Source organism: Lethenteron reissneri, chromosome 15, assembly GCF_015708825.2.
Source record: "Lethenteron reissneri isolate LAM-NWPU_2019-01 chromosome 15, ASM1570882v1, whole genome shotgun sequence".
NCBI classification, from domain to species: Eukaryota; Metazoa; Chordata; class Hyperoartia; order Petromyzontiformes; family Petromyzontidae; genus Lethenteron; species Lethenteron reissneri.
The window spans coordinates 812,794-834,724 of record NC_083793.1 but is presented as its reverse complement, the minus strand read 5'-3'; the positions used below and the strand labels follow the sequence as shown (position 1 = coordinate 834,724).

Here is a 21,931-nt window from a genome sequence, read left to right as displayed (position 1 = left end):
ATGCTCAAAATAAACAAATTTTGGCCGGTTTCTCATCTCCATCTGCGTTGAAACGCCAGTGGTGGAAATTCCACATTGCTATGGCTGGGTCCAATTCTTCACATAACCACTGCGGACTTCCCACAAAGCGGTACCCCCCCCCCCCCCACCCCGATGCTGTGGTCCAAAGCGCAAGCTCAGAAGTCCGTGCCGAGTGCCATCCCGTGCCCCGGAGGCCTCCGGCGTGGCCCCATTGTGTTACAGGCCAGCTCAGCCCTGGGCTGCCACTTAAGTCCCAACGCAGGCCACCTGTCCCCCCCCCCCATACACGCAGGCACATCTGTCGCCCACGCTGATAATCGGGAATAGAGTCCAAATGATGTGTTGACACAATTGGCCGTTTTACCACTGTACCATCAATCCCGTGAGATTATCACCGGATTAATAGGGGCGATGGGTTGTGCAAATATGTCTTGAGGTTTGTTTTAGATTTCTGATAAGAATTCAAATTGTCTCCCCCACTCAAACAAGCGCAAATCAGTGGTCAACTACCATGGCAGCCTTGGACCGGGCCATTCCACGTTCTCATGGCAGGATTTGTGCCTACATAGGATGACCACGAGTGGGTGAATTGGCACCATTGAGAAAAGCCAATTAAGTCAGACATCAACGATTTAGTTGGCTTGTTTGTAATGCCTAACTTGTACTGTCTGTCTTGTGAGTTCTATATAGTTTAGTTTGTCATTCGTTTTCCTAGAAATAGAGATACAAACACTTCTCATCTTTGTGTGAATTGTACACTTTGAAAACAACGGATTATTAAGCCGATGAGGCTATGCATGCAACATTAGTGTAACAGGAGATTTTATTCACTTTGTTGATAAATCACCAAAACAAATGCATTTGCTTCATTATTTACGATGGCGCTGCTGTGTTACACTCGACGGATCTTGCCTGTCAGTTGGGGGCATGCTGCTCTGGGATTTTACTTAATTAAGTCATTTGCGAGTATTTATTTTCAAAGTTGGACCAGAACACCGGCTGCAATGGCTTCCTATTTTCCGAATAACACCACAGGATCTTTAACATCCATTCCGCAGCAGACGGCGTGTCCTTGTCTGGTTAATACGCCTTTGGTATTAACCAGGGTGACCACCGGAAATGAACCGCTAACTTCGACAACGAGCGGCACTCGAATCCGCCAGCGCCGACTTTTTACATTTCACGCAGCAGCTGGCGAGCGACTGCAGCTGGAATCCACGCGGGCAGCTCTGGGGTGCGATCGCTCGACTCGCCGCTAACCGTGGACGTGTGCCCGGCCACGCGGCGGGCAGCCGGGCGCCGGCGAGCGGACGGGACGGCAGAACACCACGCTGGATTCACCACTTGTCCTGTGTTGTAAAGCTAAAAGCAGCGAGCGTCTCGTTGTCCTCCGCACCTCCGATTAGCACGTACGGTGCGGAAGAAGTTCGACCGACATACATAGTGGAGGGAGAGCCAGGCGACCATGCGCTGAGCTGGGAGACGGCTCCGGCTCAGACAGCCGCGCGTCTGTAAACACGCGCGGTGCAAACACACCGACTGCATGCAGCTGCCCGAGCCGGTTTGGAGAGTAAATACTCAGATCTGCCACGAGGTAGCCTATGGGCACTGGCTCTCTGCATTGGGATGAAGGGACCCCCCCTCCCTGTGTTTGTGACACGGTCGTTGAGCCAGAACCTCCAAGCCCCTGGTTTAAAGTCCTACACCCGGATCCTCTCACAAGAGGACCGGTGCCTGCGTTACGAGCTCCAGTGTTCAATCCCAGGTCACAGGTGTCCCCATCATGTAGCTGTTACCCAGAGTTAGGTCATGGGACCTGCACCTGTGATGCCCTGGGTTGAAGTCCAGTGGTGGGGTAGCTCTTCATCAAAGAGCTAACGTGATTGCAATGAACCAGAGTAAATTTCGATTTAAAGCTTTCGTGACTGCAGGGATTAATCTTCTTGGTTCTTTCGGTAAAGTCACGTAGTAGGGAAGTAATATTATTATGTTTTATTTTTATTATTTTATTACTTCCCTACTACGTGACTTTACCGAAAGATCCAAGAAGATGAACCAGAGTAAATTAGGCCATGTGTTCTTCCCCCTCCTTGTCACGCGGCGTCTTTCTCTTGAGGATGATATCCATATCACGGCACCAAGCCCGAGTCTGTGAGTTCCTGAGTCGACATCACATTATGCTTGTGTTTAGGTGATGAACCAGCACCCCTGAGTTCAAAGCCTGGGGTCTTTGTCAGGGGGACAGATAATGCCCCAATCAGTGGCCCCCTCCTCCCCTCTGCTCAGCCTCCGTCCACGGGATGCGGCCGTCACGCGCCCGACGGATCCACGCCACGCTGGAGTCGGAGTTGACTCCCAGCTTCAGTAAACGTGGCGGTGGCGCTCAACTTGGCCCGGCTGCCAGCGGCGTAACGCCGCGACGGTGTCTCCGCGCCGGAAGGGCGCCGCGCGCGCCGCCCGCAAAGCGGCACTCGATTCGCCAACACCGCAAGGGCGACGAGCCGAGTCGACGCCCGACCGCGACTTCGACTCGTAACGCGGTGGCGGACAGCCACGAGCCAGGAACCCCCCGGCTATGTCGGGACAGACTCTTCTCTTGCTGGGCAGGGTACGTGACGAAGGCGAAGAGAGATTTTGGGGGGGGGTGGCGGAGGTTTGCAACGCGCGCCGAGGCCTCTCGACGACGTCGATTTCCAGCCGTGGTGGCGACCCACCCACCCCGCGGGGGCCCACGCAGGGCTCGGCACCATTTACACATTTCCAGCTCAAAAGTCCTTCAGGCCCCGATTGCAGTGACCACCTCCACCCCCCCCCCCCCCCAGCCAGCCCAACGGCGATACCCTCCAGGGAGAGCCGCAGAAGGGCAGCGCGCCAGGCGTGAGCGCGGCGAGGAGGAGGAGGAGGGCGGCTTCGCTATAATGAGCACCTTTGTTCGCGCTTGGAAGTGGCGTGCGCGATAAACCCATGCCGCTCCCAACTCCAGGGGATTGAACTTGTTTTTTTGGCACGATGGAAATATTGCACCTTTCATTTCTGTGTTGGTTCATAGTGGGTTTATAATGAATAGTAGTCGTGGTAATAATAATAATAATATGCCATTGTATGATCCGGTCAGATAGAGCCGTGCCTTGAATGGTGGATTCGAAGGTCGAGACCTCAAACTGTAATGTTGGTGGTTTAACTTGACCCATCATTCCAGGGGGTCATAAACAAGAAGACCACTTTGTGGGTATTATAGAGTTCTTATCCTCTGGAGATATTTGATCGCTGCCATTATAAATACAAGTTAAATATCTCATATTGCCTCAAGGCTGGTAATGGCACATTGTAGAGCTGCAATAAATTTTGTAAAAATCACACGCAAATTCAATATTGTGTATTTTGTGTAACCATTGGTGACCAGGCTGACATCATCGGCTCACTGCTGAAACGCGGACTCCACAACCAGAATCTCCCAGCCTCGTCCCGCACCTCGCTTCCAATGCTGACCACGGCGCACACGCAACAACAGTGGCACTTGAATCCGGCTCGGGCGTCTTTTAGGTTGACTTAGCCTGAAACGAGCATCTTGCATAGCGATGTGGTTAACATTGGCACTGCAGGGCGCCCAGTGGCCGCCAGGTGTGCATCGTTCCGGCCGTGCCGCTCGCTCAGACACAACACGCCCGAGCAGCCGGCTCCTGGCAAGCCCTTGGCCTTGGCCAAGCGGCAGTGCCTTTTGACCCCTTGCTGCCGAATATTCGCGGTTCGGGCCCAGCACCCGCCCTGGTTAATACTGCCGGTACATTAACCAGTGCAGTGACTTCGGAAGAGCGTTGGGCTGCAAGACTGTCGCAAATGCCAGGAGTGTTCAAGATGCTTCCACTCTGGGTTCTCATTTAAGCTGCAATTACAAATGTGGCCAAACCACCAACATCTCAGCGTCATTTGCTCGACACCTGTTTTAACGCCTTAGTTTGTTGGCCTTCCCCCGCACCTCTGATTAGCACCGTTGGCTAGTTGGTGCGAAAAGAAGTTCAACATACATACATGCTCGTACATGTATGTATCATACATGGTGTGGCAGCGGTAGTGTGGCGGTTAGCACGCAGCGCTACGAACCCGTCGAATCGAGTACGATTCCCCGCTCATAGCCAACATCAGTGACGAATACATGAATACATGGGCTTCCCCGGGGTCGAAACAGCAGACACAGCCTTATACGTGTATGCATGTTGAACTTATTTCGCACCGTACCAAGCTAACCATGTTAATCGGAGGTTCGGTGTGTAAACAAAAGCCATAGGAAGTGGTCGGGCGTGGTGCTAGCAACACCCACCCCTCGTGTGCCTTGCCGGCCTTCGTCACTGCTCGTGAACAACACTTGCCCCAACAATCTGTTGAGGTTCTGGGGAGGGGGGGATCTTTGTCTTTGTATACAATTCGTATTATTATAATAGTGTGTTTATAATAAACGGTTGTGGTGTCTCACTGTGAGATAAACTACATTGTGTGCCGTGGCCTTGTGTCATCTGTGAGGCTGTGCTCAAGTGATAGTATCCAGGCACGACCACAGGAGAGAGCCGGGGTATGGGGGGGGCTGTGAGATACAGAGTGGGGAGTGGGGGGCCAGTCAGCTGCAGTGCCCGAGGAACGCACGGACTTTAATAACAGAGCTTGCAATAAAACGCACGTGCATGAGGCAGACCGTGAATTGTGCACGCAGCTAAGCGTAAATGCAGAATAAATAAAACCTTCAACCAGGAACAGGCACACAACCGATCGTAAACTCCTACACAGGCACAGTCACGGACACGCACGCACAGACACATGCACGCACACACACAGGCACACTCACGGACACGCACACGCACACGGACACGCACGCAGACACACTCACGCACACGCACGCACAGGCACACGCACAGACACACACACCACAAACACACGTATGAACACGAACGTACGCACACACTCACACAATCACACGCACGTACCCACAGAGACTGCTGACGGGCTGTTGGTGCAAGTGCTGTTAGCGAACACCTATTAAGGCTGGCATGGCACACGAGGGGATGGGTGGCCAGCATCACGTCCGGCCACCTTGTGTCCCCAATGCTCATGTTTACACACCCCAGAAGATATTCAATTAAAGCAGTCAAATTGGTGGCATCCTTCATTTCACCCAGAACCCTTTGACACTGCAAGTCTCCAGTTGAAAGGAGACCCAGGACCGGTTCAGATACCATCTGTAAATGAGGTTAACCATGGCTGGGTGTCAACCTTCTGTTGAGCCTTAAAAGGTAGTACAGCAAGTAAGCCAGGGACCCAAGGACACCAATTTCCGAGGTATCGCCTTGCCCACCTGGCTCTTCTCCAGTCACTCCAGTTTCTACTCCGATACAAATAGAAACACACTTACTAAATAGGAAATGGCTAAACATCCAAATTCAGCAGAATCATAAAAGAATCAGGGGAGGCTTTTAACGGGTAAATAAAGTACACGAGTATGAAATACTGTCGTAAAGAAACTTGTTGCCTCCGAATAAAGGAATGAATGCAATGCATTCCACTGCAGGATAGGGTGAACAACTTCACAAGTTCAGATGAGGACATCACAACAACAAAGTGGTGGCTTGAGGTGGGACACGTGCAGGGTGGAGGAGCCCAGGTCACCGAGGCGGCCGTTGGGGTGGCGCCCTCAGCGCGGTGACCGAGGGGAAGGCCTCCAGCCGCTGGTGGCGGTGGTGATGAGACTGAGAATGGTCCCTAGTGGTTGTGTGTGCGAGTTGAAAACTCCTTTCGTACTGTGCGTAGACAACCGTGCTAATCGGAGGACGCTGGGGAAGGACAACAAACTAAGCACAAAAAGCAGTTTTAAAGAAATTAGTTTTCAATCGACATTTTAAACTGCATAGCTCCAGTCACCATTGGAACGGCCGAGGCATCCAGCACAGCACTGGTATTGTGGCATCAATACGTCGCCCGTAATGACCTCCTGACCTCGGCGTAACGTTGCGAGCGTTGGCCGGGCCGACTGAGCTGCAGCCACTTGAACCAGCCCTGCCCAATGCCCAGTCGGACCGGCTCCAGGCACAGCACTGGGCCATTGTGATTCGCTTCCTGGGCCCATCGTTACGCACCACGGCTCGTGTCGATGGCAACGCTGCCGCTTCAAACCATATCAGATTAGCAGGGATGTGGGTTCACTCACTTTCACAATCAATGCAAACACAAAGAGTATTGGAGGCAAGCGCTGTTAGCGAGCTCCTGTTAATGCCGGCACAGCACACGAGGGGGTGGGTGGCCAGCATCACGCCGCCCGCCCCAGTCTTGCCAGTGCCGATGTTTACACACTGCACCGAGTACTTATCTGAACCAAGGACCGGTTCAGTTGTTCGCCACTCTTATCGGGTAGCCTAGAGTGCTAATCACTGCACCAGCACTCCCCGCACAAGCAGCACACACACACGGGTATGGACTGCTATACCCGGCCTACTTAGAACTGATAGAAATATATTTCAAAGGCAATTGTATAACGAACCCCTCTGGCTTCAGTGTATTGGGACACTGCTTTGTAAAGGCCAATGCTGCAGCGCCCGCCGCATTGCGCAAAAGCAATGATGAACACACCTGCGCATGCCATCAAGCTCTAGTGCAGCGTACATTCTGCACCGAGCCACAGTTGGCAAGAAACAGAGACATTTTGGCAAATGTCCCCCTCACTCATTCACTCCGTTATTTCAATTTACTGCTCTGTGTTGCAAAACAAAGGGCTCAGGGGTGATCGTCCAGCAAGGCGAGCGAGCGGACACGTTCACACTCGCGCCGGGGAGGACGTCAACGTTTACATCTCACGACGTCGGCATCTCGCTTGCTCCGACGAGAGTGAGGTGGCGATAATACCCGCTGGCATGTCGGAGCCAGTGGTGGAAATTCAACATTATTATGCCAGGGGCCAGCATCTCCCAGAGGAAAAACCACCATTGACCATCCCCAAAGTGGCACTCGATTCGCACGTTGACATCGGCACACACTGCTCGTGGTGGCAGCGCACTGGACCTCCGGAGGTCGCCGGTTCGATCTGCGGGCACGGCAGTTGAATCCGAGTGTTACACTTTGTAAAACGGCGTCTTGAAGCTCACCTGCTTTTAGAGGCTTCCTCCACAACTTGAGATCTATGCAAAGCACTTTGAGGCCCCGTGCTAATTGCAGAAACCCGAGGGTGTCATTATTATTATTATCATGGCCAACGATGCAAGTTTTTTAAACGCCCTCCCCCGTCTCTATCCACCCTGCAGGAGAACCGGGCACACAACCGCAGGCCGTCGTTCGGCAGGTCGCGTGCGGTGGGGTCAAGTGTGGGTACTCCACCCTCCTACAATATATCAGGCCAGCGTGGAAGAGTAGACCAAATACCCTCCCGAGAGGGGCTCCCCTAGAGCTCCCTCCAGTGGAGGTCTACCGCCAGCAGCTGCGTGAGCGAGCCATTGCAGGCTGCACCTTTACTTTTACGTGAACACGAGTACGCGTCTGTGTCTGCCTGGCTGGCTAGGCCCCCACCTGCCCTCTCTTCTTTCCTGAATCTCCCCCCCCCCCCCCAATGGTTTCACAATTCCGATCCCATTAGGAATCATATTTAATTCTCAGAATGGATTTGCGATTCCAGGTAAGGTATCATTAGAATAGGCCAGCTCCAGCGCCGACCCCGTGCTCCGATGCAGTCATTACGAGCCCTCGGAGCAACCCGCCCACATCGGAACATAACTTTCCAATTGCACTGCCTCCCACAATTATTGCTGTACATAACTGCATTTCCCTCAAATGAACCCACACATTCCAAAGTAGTGTAGGGTTTGTGGCAGATATTCAATTACTGTGGGTGCCATGAAAGTCCAAACCACGTTACGTTAATTCTAACGACTTTCTGGGAAGCCTGAAGCGGTTGTGTTATGGATGAGAACTGGACCCCCCCCCCCCCCCCCGGCCCATCATGGGATTGTGGAACTTCTCCCACTTGGCTTGTGACTGCCGCCGGAGATTAGCAGCGCCCCGTCCTCACCCGGCACACCAACTGCTCTTTCACGGTGGGCGCAACCCAAACACCGAGAGAATATGGTCGTGCTCTTAGGTTTTTTTAGGTAAAGTCACGTAGGTAAAAATAAATAATAATAAAAACATCTTTATATTATTTATTTTTACCTACGTGACTTTACCGAAACCTAAGAGTATGAATCCTTGCAGTCACGAAAGCTTCAAATCTAGGAAGAATATGGTCGCTCCGAGGCTGTGCGCCCCACACGCAGATCAAGGGCAGACACGCCGCACAGCCCCCTCGTCACATCGCTCCACTGCCAAAGCTCTGATGGGTCGCATCTTGCTTTGGCAAGTGGTCATCTTATGGCGAGCCTGGCCGACACCAAAGGAATGTGGCATTTCCAACCATTGAGTCAGATCCATGAACCATGGTAGCAAAGATAAAAGCAAAGGTCTACACCCGTGTAGCCTGAGCAGACTGTTGGGGCAAGTGCTGATCGCGAGCAGCACCTAAGAAGGCTGGCACGTGACACGAGGGGGTGGGTCGCCTTTGTCTCCCCGGTGCTGATGTGTTACACAATACACCAGGTACTAATTTAAGGCTGAGTCGACCTAAGGGAGCCCCAGACCCGGTTCAGATATTCGTCAGCAATGTTGGCCGTGAGCGGGAATCGAACTCGGCTCGCCTGTTTGTAGTGCAGCGCACTGACACTGCGCCACCGCTCCACCCACGTTGACGAGGATGAGCACCCCCCCCCCCCACGCTCGCTAGAGCAGGGCCACACTTTTGACTCCCAGCAATCCAAAGCATTATTTAACGTAACGTGTGCAACCTCGCATTGTTGGCAACTTCCCGCCAGGCCTCTCCATAACTAAAGCGAGTCGTTTAGCGAGCGCACGTCATCTATTTTTGTTTTAGCGCCGCCGCATTGTGGGCAACGTCGAGTGGAAAGATCAACACAAGGGCCTGGCCAACTCGGCAGAGGGCTGGGGGACAGAAAGCGTTCCCACCGATGGCAAGGCTTCGTGTTCACCAGCTAACGGGCACCTTTCCCCAGCGCAAAGCCAACACGGCCGAGCGAGTCCATGTGGTTAGAGCACCGGCCACCGAGTCTCTCCGCACCGAGCAAGTGGTTCAACTCCCCGCTTCAGACGCTCAATTTCTGCACGGAATTAGCAAAGCACACAGATTGCTGGAGAGCGGACAGCAAACAGCCCGTGGCATAATGAGCGTGCACACAAATGAGCCATTTGTGAAAGTGTGGTTCTGAGTGGACGGCAGGAATGCGAAGTTCCTGTGGAAGGGGTCACCATATCCAGCGCATAGGTGTCGATGACTCAAATAGAGTGTTGGAATTTCCACATTCCCATGGCAGGGGGGATGGGCAGGCTGCCAGCAATAGCTCTGCATTGATGGTCACTATGGGAACAACCTCATAGGAACCCTTCAGACGAAGAAGCGACTCGCAAGAGCAGGAGAGCATCGCTGACTGACGCACGACGTGTGGCTTCGACAAACCCAATGCGTTGTTTCATTTTGCCAGGCCAGAGGAATTCAGGAAGGCCTGGGTCGTGACCTTATAAACAGAGCTGCATCAAAGAGTGCGGCGCAGAGTGGACGGCGTTCGCCGAGGAGCGGGGCCCGGCGAGGAAGCGTCTCTCCCATCGAGCCAATCAGGGGCCGTCTATACGGCCACCCTAAAAACTTTGACATTTAATTTCCAAGACAGTTCAAGTAATTTTGGCAGCGGGGCAGGACCCTCCTGCCAAAAAGTCTCGAGACTCAGCGAGGTTTTCCTGGGTCAACAAGCGTAATGATTGGAAATAGTAATCATCATCATCGTAAATGTATTTCACAGAGTAAGGGGCATGACGTGACTGTCATTTACTTTCGCCCCGTAGGTAGACGATGCAGAAACAGCCTCTCGTTGTTCTCATCACGCCACAGCATGATGAGTCCTGCCCAGTTTCCCCAGTCGGACAACAATGCGTGGATATCTTCTAAATTTAGTATTTTGTAATGTGCGGGTAATTTTTCGAACGTGGCACATTTTGACCCAAGTTGTTCACGCCGTGCCTTCCAATAGACAACACAACTCAGCGGCTTAACAAAACACTGAAATTTACGTCATCTTTAACAATTAGCAAATTAATTATCTGCCAGTTTTGTAATTAAAAATAAATTTTCATCACAACTTGCAAACGCTTACAAAACACATTTTATGATTGTAAAATATAACTGTTTGGAAAAGCCGGACTCAAAGCGTTGCTCAAATGAGTAAAGTATACAATCGGCGGTCATCTTGCTGGTACTGAAGCAGTGGTCCGGAGCCAGTCGACCCACAGCCTGCCCGCTGCCGACTTCCCAGATAAGTTGGTACCATTTTATTGCACCTGCACCTGGAGGGACGATGATAAAACCAGAACTCACGTGAAGGATATGAACGTGCGACTTCGTGAATGACAGTTCTCGGAACCACAGAAACCACCCAGTCGCATTTCAACGGCAGCAACGACACCTGCAAGTCGGGTTCTATGTTCTAAAGTTGTTCGGCGTCGATCGACCGCTTCGCTTTCAAACTCAAACTCAGGGCGGTTTGCATCCGGCCCAGTGACCCCCGCAGTACTCCACCGGGAAAAATACGCAGAGCAACTGTACATACCAACAGGGCGGGCCACAACGTACACACTTACCACCCGGTAATTATTACCGACTGCTGCTGATGTTTAAACATCGAGTTTACATTGCGAATTTCAATCGGTAATCAGTGGCGATCCTCTGGATGTATCCGCCTCCCCCCATAGAAACGTGGAAAGTTCAACAATGGCGAGTGCCGCCCCATCACGCGTCTCAGCACGGAGACACTTGAGCTTTTTGAACGCTGTGCACTGTACATCTGTGCGTACACACACATAGCTGTGTGTAGGTGCGTGCGTGTTCACGTGTACACACGTGAAAACGTGCGTGCGTGTGTATGTGTCTACGTGTGTAATCCGGTAGAGTCCACCACTCGTAGTTGTAACATCACTGTGTGTCAAATTTGGGTCAGGATCACCCAGCCCATCACCTTTCTGGCAAAGATAAAATGTGCACCACTTTGTTGGGAGTCAACGGTAGTTTGTCCTCGAGGGAGCATTGGGCCCCCACCGTGGAAACGTGGCATTCCCAGCGCGGGCGCGGGGTCGCCGACAGACACAATCGTCGCCCCGTTGCTCGTTTTGGATTTGGATTTTTGAGATTGTGAATTGCGGCGAGCGTTCGCCTTTTGCCGTTCCCAATATTTGACGCAGCCGCCTGGCTCTGTGCCACGTAGTTTTGGCATTTCCCAAATCGCTCCCACATATTTAGTCAGGACGTAATGTTTAAACTTCACGGCCAACGGCATTTCTATGTTTTCACAAACCGCAAGTAACAGCCGCAGGCTTCCATTAACATTGTGAACAAGTTGTGGTCAAAGTGTAAATAATGTCCCTGTCGGAGCGCTTGACCCAACACTGCTAAAAGCCTTTGTTCGAATCCCAGCCTCCAACAATTAAGTTAAGCCAACAGTTCGGTAAAAAACACTCCTAGGCGAAAACGCACCGCAAGGTCAATGCTGTCTCTGAATTACAAAAAGTGTGCGGGATGTGGAATGGAAATGAGTTCTAATTTGTGCAGAATTCCGGATACTTTCAAAAGCAAAAACTAATTTAGTGGCTACATTGGCAAGAGTGCCAAGAAGAGGAAAGCTTTGAGCCACGAGTGATGAGTGCGGACGGTGCGGCGGAGGGAGGTTTCAGGTTTCAGGCCCCTGGGGAATGGCAGGAGACCTCCGACCCAGGATGGTCGAGGGGGACGTCGAGGGGAGTTGGGGCGAGAAGAGAGATGCGAGGGGCAGGTACAAGCGATTCCACGGAGGAGGTTGAAGAGGACGAGGGTAATCTTGTAGTCGGTCTGAGAGCGGATTGGGAGACAGGGAAGCGATCTGAGGTCCGAGTGACACGGCCGCTTTCTGTTACAAAACCCAACGTCAACGGCAGAGGTGGTAAAGTCTGCGGTCTTGCGCTGCTTTTAAATCCTTCCAAGCACGGATGGTGCGGACAACGATTGCTCGAGTGGAACGTCCTGTTTAACGCACCGTGATGTAATCTCGATGATGTCATTGCGATCTATACCGTTGAGATTTACAAAAGATGTTTGCAGTTGGAGGTTCGAGGGTCACCGAACTCAACCGGGACGGTTTCAGGGCAATGGTTCAAATGCAGGTTCGGCTCGCCGCAAACTGAACTGTGTGTGCTGGAATGGCTCAGCCCAGTCACCGATGACACCGGACAAAAACACTCAAGTTTACTGCGTATTTACTCAACAGGTTACTGCAGAAAGAGGCTTAAAGGCATTGCATCGATGTGAACAGAAAGGAAAGGTTGCAATGGTTGGAACTCATGTACATGATAAAGGAGGCCGGTTACTGAGACAAACATTGAAGTGGTACCCAGAGATCAGCAGCCAAGGGGAAGGCTGAAAGCAAGAGAGAGGGACACCGTGGGATCCGATTCTACGAGTCCGGTGTTGTGCGACAGCTGTGGGATCTGGCGGAAGGAAGGGATGACAGACGAGGCGTGGTGGCATCCGTAGCATTGGCCGCATGACCTCTTGACCTCGCGATGCACTGAGGAGCTGGCAGATTCAAGCTTCGAATCTGTCAGGTAACACAGATCGCAGGACAGTTTCTTGAATGAATCCAGTGTGCATTGCATCATTAAATGGGAGCATTTAAAAAAAACTTTCAATCTTGGAATTTGGCACATTCCGTGAGACAGAGTTGTAACGAGAGCTCCGATTGAGACGCAAAAAAATCACAACAGCAAATCCCCCCCCCCAACCACGGTATGCAACGATAAACACACAACGGAAGCGCAGACTTAAAATACCAGAAAGAAAATAACCTCTAAGAAAGTAGCAGCGTGGAAAAAGAATTGCGTACCAACGACCCAACGCCACTTATCAGCTCGCGGATCTACTCAACAGGTTACTGCAGAAAGAGGCTTAAAGGCATTGCATCGATGTGAACAGAAAGGAAAGGTTGCAATGGTTGGAACTCATGTACATGATAAAGGAGGCCGGTTACTGAGACAAACATTGAAGTGGTACCCAGAGATCAGCAGCCAAGGGGAAGGCTGAAAGCAAGAGAGAGGGACACCGTGGGATCCGATTCTACGAGTCCGGTGTTGTGCGACAGCTGTGGGATCTGGCGGAAGGAAGGGATGACAGACGAGGCGTGGTGGCATCCGTAGCATTGGCCGCATGACCTCTTGACCTCGCGATGCACTGAGGAGCTGGCAGATTCAAGCTTCGAATCTGTCAGGTAACACAGATCGCAGGACAGTTTCTTGAATGAATCCAGTGTGCATTGCATCATTAAATGGGAGCATTTAAAAAAAACTTTCAATCTTGGAATTTGGCACATTCCGTGAGACAGAGTTGTAACGAGAGCTCCGATTGAGACGCAAAAAAATCACAACAGCAAATCCCCCCCCCCAACCACGGTATGCAACGATAAACACACAACGGAAGCGCAGACTTAAAATACCAGAAAGAAAATAACCTCTAAGAAAGTAGCAGCGTGGAAAAAGAATTGCGTACCAACGACCCAACGCCACTTATCAGCTCGCGGATCTAACAAGCCGCTGGGACGTGACTGCATGCGTGTCTCGGGAAGCTCGCGATGATGGCCACGTCGGAGCACTGAGCGAGGACCGCTGGGATCCGAGCTTCAAATCCACGCTGCAGCCCCGCCGACTCGATGTGTCTGCGTCCACCTGGCCGCCAAGAACCGCGCAAAAACAAAAACCCCATCCTGCCTGCAAGGAGCGGTGGAGCAAGCAGATACCGGACAGACGACCTGTGCGCAATGTAAGCGTTTCCCCCAATACGTGAGGACTTACTCGCATTCAAAACAAACTAAAAAAGCAAAGATGTCCCAACGTGTCCATGCACCAGCCTCCCGAAAAACAACACGGCAGAAGCTGGATATGAGCACACCTCTTGGCGGCAAGGACAGCTGTGCTTATATCAGAAGTTGACCTTTGCCTTCCACCACCAGGAGGCAAGTTTCAAGTATATTTACTGTAACCAGGTGAGAACTCAAGAGACCAGGACAGAGACGATGATTGCTGCTGTATCAGTGGGGGAAGCTTTGAATTTGGCTAATTTGGATCCTGACACCAGCACACAAATGGCCGAAGAACGACCACTGTTTACTTCTGACAAAGTGGTACTCGCTCTATCCCACGCCAGAGAGATGATGGGTTGAGTCAATCCCGAGCCCTGAAATGAACTCGCAACCTTCCGCGAGTTGGGCATACGACCAACAGCTCCGTGGAGCTGGCTAACAATCGTCGTTACCACAGCCATACAAACGGAGCATGATCAGTAACTTGTATCTTAATTGCCATCAGGCTTGTACTTAGCAGGGTGTGTCTGGGGTAGTCGCTATAGGTCCACACCCTGCATGGGAGATTGCCTGTTAGAACAGGCTGTGCCCCAAGGAGACCGGTCCACAACACCCTGCCTCTTTGTTATTCATCGTTTGTTGAGAAAATACGACGCGTTCGCGAGCCCGCCGAAGCAGAAGAGCGGCCGCTAACAGACAGCTCCCCGTGCGAAGGAGCGACTCTCCCAAGCGCCGGAAACCGCTTCATGCCGGCACCTCCATTCCTGAGACGGCACGGATCATTACGGCTAAAATACGGCGCGGGGCTGCTGCCGCGCACGCCGCTGACAAAGCGCACACGTTTCTAGCGCGGCGCTTTCAAAAATAGCCCGAGAGAGAGAACGATCCACGGGGGCTCTCTCCGACTCACGCCCGCCAACCTCGACGAGGGGTCGCATGGCACCCGCCGCCGAGGCAGTCTGCACGGAGACGGCGGTTCGATTCCCGCTTCAGCCGCTCGGTATTCTTCAGGCATTTAGCAAGAGTGGTTGATCTATGAAGAGACTGGCCCCCACCGTCAGCATGAGGAATGTCCAGAATCACAATCGGAAAATGTATTTATACTGCAGGAATCTGATGAGCTATTAAGCTCTTTTTCAGAACGTTACAACAACAACAACAAAAACACGATAGGAGTGCAAAGTCTAGGAATGGTAAAGAAATCACCATCATTTTTTTTTATCTCACCAGGTAAAGCCCCATGAGCTATTAACTTAATTTTCAGAAGCGACCTGCCCGGCTGTGGCCGGTGGTGGCGGCACCCCCTTCGACCTTCGCTGCAAAGCTCAAAACACACAGACGCACAGACAAGTAGAGCGTACACACACGAGGCCTACATTACTCGCACTGGAAACGGGGTTTATATTCTCATTACAAAGCACGCGCTGGGAACTTCTCCCACCACACACCGCTGCCGTGTGTGAGAGCGGGAAGCGAGCCGGGATGTTTGTCTTGGCAGAGCCGAGCACCCAAACACGCGGGGGCATTCCTCCTTTTAATCGACTGCTGCTGTGGTATTTCTTACCGTGCCCGTATATATACACGTACAAATATAAAGGTCCCCCGTATAGCCTCGACTGGCTCTCGGGGCAAGTGTTGTCAGCGAGCACCTATGAAGGCTGGCACGGCACACGAGGGGGTGAGTAGAGAGCACCACGCTCGGCCGCCTTTGTCTCCCCAGTGGCGGTGTTTTACACTCCGCACCAGCTACACCAGGTACACAATGCACACACAGTAAGAGAATGGAGTTGTGCCCATCTCCGTCGATGGCATTGAACCAGGAATGGCAATTCCACATTCCCTGTGGCGACTGTCGATGTTCCGCACGTTAACGTCAACGCAGCCCTGTCCATCCACTGCTGGACAAGGGCCACCCCCGCCGCTCGCTGTGTGAATCACGGGGGGAGGAGGGGGCTATTTGACGATACTTCACCACGCTGATCAGCGAGGAAGGTGGAGTGCATAGACGTAGGAGCATGGTACTAACCAACATTTTGCTGCCCTGTCCTTTGCTACCAACAGCCCAAGCCAGCTGGAGCACCTGCTGTACACACGGAGGTCATCAATCCAAGTTCGGCGAACCAACCTCTCGCCCACTGCGCCCGCTCAGCACCCGCCCAGTGCCCGCTCAGCACCCGAGAGCTGGCGAGGGCGGGCGAGGGCTGGCGAGAGCTGGCGAGGGCGGGCACGTCCTAGACAATCTGGTCAAAGGAATTGCACAACTGTATTTGCCCTAGAGGGGATGAGCAATTTCAACCCTGACTGTGATTTACATTCGACTCCCATCATCCCTCCGGGGGTCGATAAAATAAGTACAGCTGTGTGTGCAAAATAAGCAATGGCGAGAATGAGGATTTCCCCCATTGGCTCAGGCATGCCAACAAGACTGCCTCTCAGCGCTCAGTTGAGCAGGAAATCACCGACTTGGTGCAACGCATTTCAGCGCCTGGTGCAGTGTGTTAACCTGAGCACCGGGGAGACAAAGGCAGCCTGATACAGAGCCCTACATACCTCCCCTTTTGTGTGATGTTCTGGGCTTAAGGTGCCCGCTAACGGCACTTGCCCCTAGGACTTTCATATGTTGATATGTCCCCTGCACCACGTCGACTCCAATACTGCAACGCTAACCTCTTGAGACAGTAAATCCAAGTGAAATGATATTAGCTATAAACACACACAATGCATAATGCAGCTCCAGTGAATTAAGACTCGCGGCATTTAATTTAATTTAATGTTTTAATGGCGCCAATTACAGCGGTCAAATTGAATTGGGTGCCAGCCTGCATCTCAATTGGCACTCCCTGTGCAGTGAATGAATGTCCAGACCCATTCCCCGTTAAGCGCAAATCAAAGTTGTCACATTCGTAATGCACCGCTCCGCATTCGGCCGCGGGAACGAAAGGGCCGCTTGGCATGGTTGTTAGAGCGCAAGCCGGAGAACGCACGTAGGCGTTCACAGCTCCGAGTAGACGCTCAACGTTCGGCGAGCCGATCGGTTTACGTCCGTCCGAATGTGGCACGTATTAGTCGGCTACCGACCCAGTAATCGAAGTCGTAAAAAAATATATGAAGAAGCGTTGGGTTTAACCGCGGAGACGCGGTTTCGTTTGAGATCACCGTTCGCCTGTCAAGTTGCATTTGGGTTTAATATAGAGTGCGCTGAGCTCAGGGCAAATATATACTTAAAGCAGAGTCTAGTTCGTGTGTTTAACAGCGAGAGAAGTCAAATGCCTCTCCGCACGAACGAGCGCACGTTGGGCTCCTCTCTGCGGCGGCTGCTGCCCGCGTGAACAGCCGAGCTGCAGCTCAGTCCCCAAGCGGCTCGAGGGGTCCCACACTCACGACAAAGCAGAGGTGCTGAAGACGCAGCAGCGTCTCGAGAGAAACTCAACTCGCGATATGTTCACGCTGCTGAGCCGAGCCCTGACGAATGTGCTCACAACACTTTGACTGCCAGCTATGGGGCCCGTTAGCTGTCATTGCGCAGAAAGGGTAAAGCCTTTTTTCATTCAATATCTTGATACCGGCAAAAGGGGGTCATAGCTATAACTGCTCAACCCGAGCTATTGAACGCTTTGATGTGTGCATTGTCCTGGTTCCGCTCACTTTTTATCAGCCTTTGGTCGACAGTACCGGTGAGACAATGCCATACAGCCGGTCTCTGGTACAGGCCAATCAGTTTCAAGTACAGTGCATACATTATCAAAGCATATTCATTTGCATGTGTTTTTTTACCACAATTTAGTGTGGTAATTGGTGTTTATTTTTGTGTTTGAACATCTTAACACCCGTATTTAGGCCAGAAAGGCTAAATCTTTTTTTCGAAAGCATTAAATAACACTCCAACCACAGCGCCACCCGGTGGGATAAACCAGCAAGCGACAAAATAAATCTCTAGCGCCACACAGCTTCGTGAACACCGAGCCCGCCGTGATCCCCATTCCCCCACGGACTGGGATGGGTACGTACGTATGTCCAACTTCTTTCGCACCGTACGTAACCAGCCGCGCTAATTGGAGGTGCCGGGGGCAGGCACGGCGCGTGCGTGGCCGTGCGTGGCTGCTTCCATCTCCATCTGTGCCCGTACAAAGTTAAAATCCTCGTCAAGGGTCGACTTCGCTTGTCGTCCACCGTCCGGGGTAGAGAAAAACGCGACCCAATTTGTTGGAAGTCGCCGGTGATGTCCTCAAACAAACAGGACCTCTGGTTTCGTCCCTCGAGGCTGCCAACGTAGACGCGTTCGCCCAGAGACGAGCGTGCAGTTTTGCGACCTCTTCGGCAGCCGCTCTTCTAGCGCAAGGTGGTGCGCCGCTCGCTGCAAATTCTCAACGCAAAATTTCTCCATCTCGCCACAAGACGCCGATAGCACGAATGGAATCGAGAGAGGGGGGGGAGACAATCAACAAAACAAAAATGAGGTCACATTGCCCTAACCGGGCAGAGAGCCTCCTCCAACCAGCGCTCCCTCAGCCCCCATTGCCAGCAAAGGGGCATTATGCGCAGGCACCGGCGCGGAAGGGAAGCGTCTGAAAACATCGGCTGGGCCCGGGGTCACGGCACCCGCCACCCCTCCCTCTGCACCAGCGGCTCTCACGTGCGGTGTCCCCTCTGTTCGCGGTAGCGGTGGCGGTGGCCACCGGTAAATATTTGGTCAACGAGTTTCAGGCTCAACGTCGAAGGCCGACGGAGGCGTTCACCGTTGGATTCTTCGTGAGAGGTCGTGCTTGTGCCAGGGGTCGTGTGCGTGTGCAGCTGTGCCAACCTCGCGGGGTCGCAGTCCCGGTGACTCCCTGCTCAATCGAGAAGAGGGCAAACGCTCGCCTTCATTGGCGATCCTGAGCCAGCGGTGGGAATGGCACATTCCTATAGCAGCGGCCCGTGGCCAAAATCATCGGAAATGCGCCCGATCTCATGACGTCACACAAGCTCAGCAGGTGGAGCCTGGAGACTGCCTCAATGTGGGACCGCCATTACGCAAGCCAGCTTTTCATTGGCAGCTACAGGGGTCTGCGCGACACCGTAGGCAGCAGATAGTGGAGCAAAATGAATTGCCGGCTTCCGCACTTCACTACTACACTCCACACCTTCACCAACCTGTGTTCTGCACATCTGGTATTGTGGACTGACAAAAGGGCTGCACATTTTTAGTAATGAAATGCTGAGAGCCCCGCTGCTTGGGACGTTTGGGAAATTTTCGCATTCGTGTGGAAGGGCACCAGATCACTTGGAGAAAACCCACGCCTATGAGGGGAATAAACTCACAACGTCAGAAACAGACTTGCTCTGCTGCCACCTACGGTCGAACTTGTAGAACTGTGGGTTGGGTGTCCGCACGCAATCTCTGCGCGAGCCACCAACCCTGCACCTGCGGAGCGCTGCATTTTTTAGGACGCCGCCAACTCTGAGGTGGCGGTCAACGCAGTGACGGCGTCTTCCACGCCAAATCTAACGACGCGTGGAGAGGTCAGAAATCGCCTTGCTATGGTGCCCACTATGGTCCAACTCTACTGGACATCTGTGAAAGAGAGCATTATAGCTCCAGCATCGATAAAGATTCTCATTCTGAAATCCCGGTGACGTTGACAGATTCCACAAGGGGCAACTCTGCCGAGACCACGCAGCCACCACCTCGCTCGCCACCACCATCCAACCGCAGGGAGCTTCACCCGCCCTCGAGTTACCAAATCCACGGCGCATTCAGCCACGCGGCGTGCAGTGAAGCGATGGGGTGCGGTGCTGGACCACACACCCCCTCTCGTGTGTCGTGCCGGCCTTCCTAGGTACTCGCTCACAGCTTTTGGCGCAAGTCCGTTAAGGCTACACGAAGGATCATCGTCTTCATGGTTAGACTGTCAAGAGCGGATCATGGAGGCCAAGTGTCTAACATGGAGCAAAATCAAAATTGTGGCAAAAAAAAATTAAGAGTGAGAGGTGTGGTGGCCTCACTGCCTTGGACTACGGTGGCCTTGATCTCCGTGGTGGCGGTGGTGATAATGGTGGTGATGGTGATGTTGGTGGTGTTGGTGGTGTTGGTGGTGTTGATGGCGGTGGTGGTGGTGATAATGGTGGTGGTGTTGGTGGTGGCGGTGGTGATGGTGGTGGCAGGGGAAGGGGATGAGGAGAAGAGACATTCCAGAGTCGAGTGTCAGTGACCGGGCAGACGGCCACGCGGGCTCGGGGGCAGGAAGCCACGTGCTCACGTTCCCAACGCGAGCGTCGCACGTGCCCGGTGCGTGTGCGTAGTCTCGTGGCGCCTACACGTCACAGTCGGCGCGTCTCCCTGCACGGACGAGCGCGAGAGGTGCGACCCCGTTCCACATTCCTATAGCAGGGAATGCTAACCTCAAAAGGGGTTCGCAACAAGCCGATGGTTAGGAGCACACGTGACCGGGCGCTGCACTCTCCGTAGCAGCGCAGGTGGGAGGTGGAGATGGTGTTGGTGAACAAGACTTGCTCCCAGCAGGGAGACTCTGGCTATTCTGGCTTCATGACGGCCCACACGGAGTTTGTTTACAGGCTCGCGTTGTTTTTAATAGGCACACGAAACGTGTGGCTGGATATAGCGGGCTAAGTTTACGTGGATCTGCTTAAACGGGGCAGTCGGGTGCAGCGGTCGCAGCGTTCACTTCGGAGCCACAGCTCCTATGAGACAGTCATCGGATCATCTGGACGGAGAATTACCAAAGTGTCACCTTGGACATCAGAAGAACCTTTCACATTATCTATGTTAGACTGCCATCACACGTAGGTTGGGCAAAACAAATTCACCTTGCAAAACAAGAAGCACTTAAGCAGGTGTCTCAATACAGGGCATATGAAATGTCACTGCAGTAATGAGCTTATAAATAGATATATATTATATATAGAGCCGACTTATCGCAGTAGTTGCCTAATGGAAAGACTGCCCCAATGTGGAATTTCCACCACACACTCGAGTGAGAAGCAAGACATTTGGCGGTTGATTTTCCACCCAAGCCGTCTTTACATATTTAGATTGAAAATAATTTTCTAAAAACCACAGCAACACAGAAGGCGAGCTCTCACTTCGCCTCCCAGAGCACAGCAGCAAAGTGAGGTTGGTGGTAGCCCGGTTCGTCCGGCATGGTACAGGAATGGTGGTGGCCGGCACCACGTCCGTCCGTCTGCCAGCCCACAACCGTCTACTTGGTGATGTTCATGAGCAGCAATCGAACCCGTGTATGTCCACACAAACACACGTGTACAGACACACACACGTGTGCAGACACACACACGTGTACAGACACAATACCTTGCATTTGCCCCTGCCCATTGCCCCAGGCTGGGCGTCAGCGACTTTCCAACACAGCGCCGTTGCGGTCTCTTCAGCGAGCCTCCGCGCAGTGCCGGCGGCGTCTCCTCTAAAGCTCACGGCTAAATTAACCCCTCCCCGTCGCTCGTGAGACGAGCAGGCGAGAGGGGTAGGGAGCGAGCGAGCGAGCGAGGGAGACAGTGTGTCACTCGAGAGCCCGATGGAGAATTCCACGGAGGTTTATTTTCGAGCCCCGCCGCCGTGCAAGGGCTCGCTCGGCCCGCGGGGCGCTCCGTGGGGAGCTGCAGAGCCGCCTCGTCCCACTGCCGCTGCTCGTGCGCGCGAGTGTGGGGCGCTGGCGGCGACGAGACGCGAGCGGCAGGGGATGTCCACAGCAACACGAAGCAGGGCACACGGGTTCCTTCAGCGCGTACGCAAAGCGTGCGCGTCGAAACTCAACTCGGGCGTCTCCACGCTCAATCACCACCGGCCAGTGCTCGCTTAATACCCAGTAGGAAAGCTAAGAAGTTTTAGACACTTTAACAACGCGATCAAGATCAAGAGGACGTCACGGCCAAAGCCGTTGACGTCACCAGACCTCGCTATCGCTCCCTTCCTTCTGCCAGATTCCGCAGCTGTCGCAGTTGATAGC

The 21,931-nt window shown here is 52.9% G+C and overlaps 1 protein-coding gene across 2 annotated transcripts in view; it reads right to left on the bottom strand.

The window, feature by feature from the left end:
* Positions 1-21,363, bottom strand: part of LOC133342568 (FERM domain-containing protein 4A-like) — a 103,449-nt gene extending 82,086 nt beyond the window's left edge. For both annotated transcript variants that reach the window (XM_061551754.1, XM_061551752.1), the window contains exon 1: positions 21,280-21,363. In XM_061551754.1, coding sequence (XP_061407738.1) covers positions 21,280-21,300 — 21 coding nt within the window. In that variant the 5' untranslated portion in view covers positions 21,301-21,363. The remainder of the gene's footprint in view (positions 1-21,279) is intronic.
* Positions 21,364-21,931: the final 568 nt, after the last annotated feature.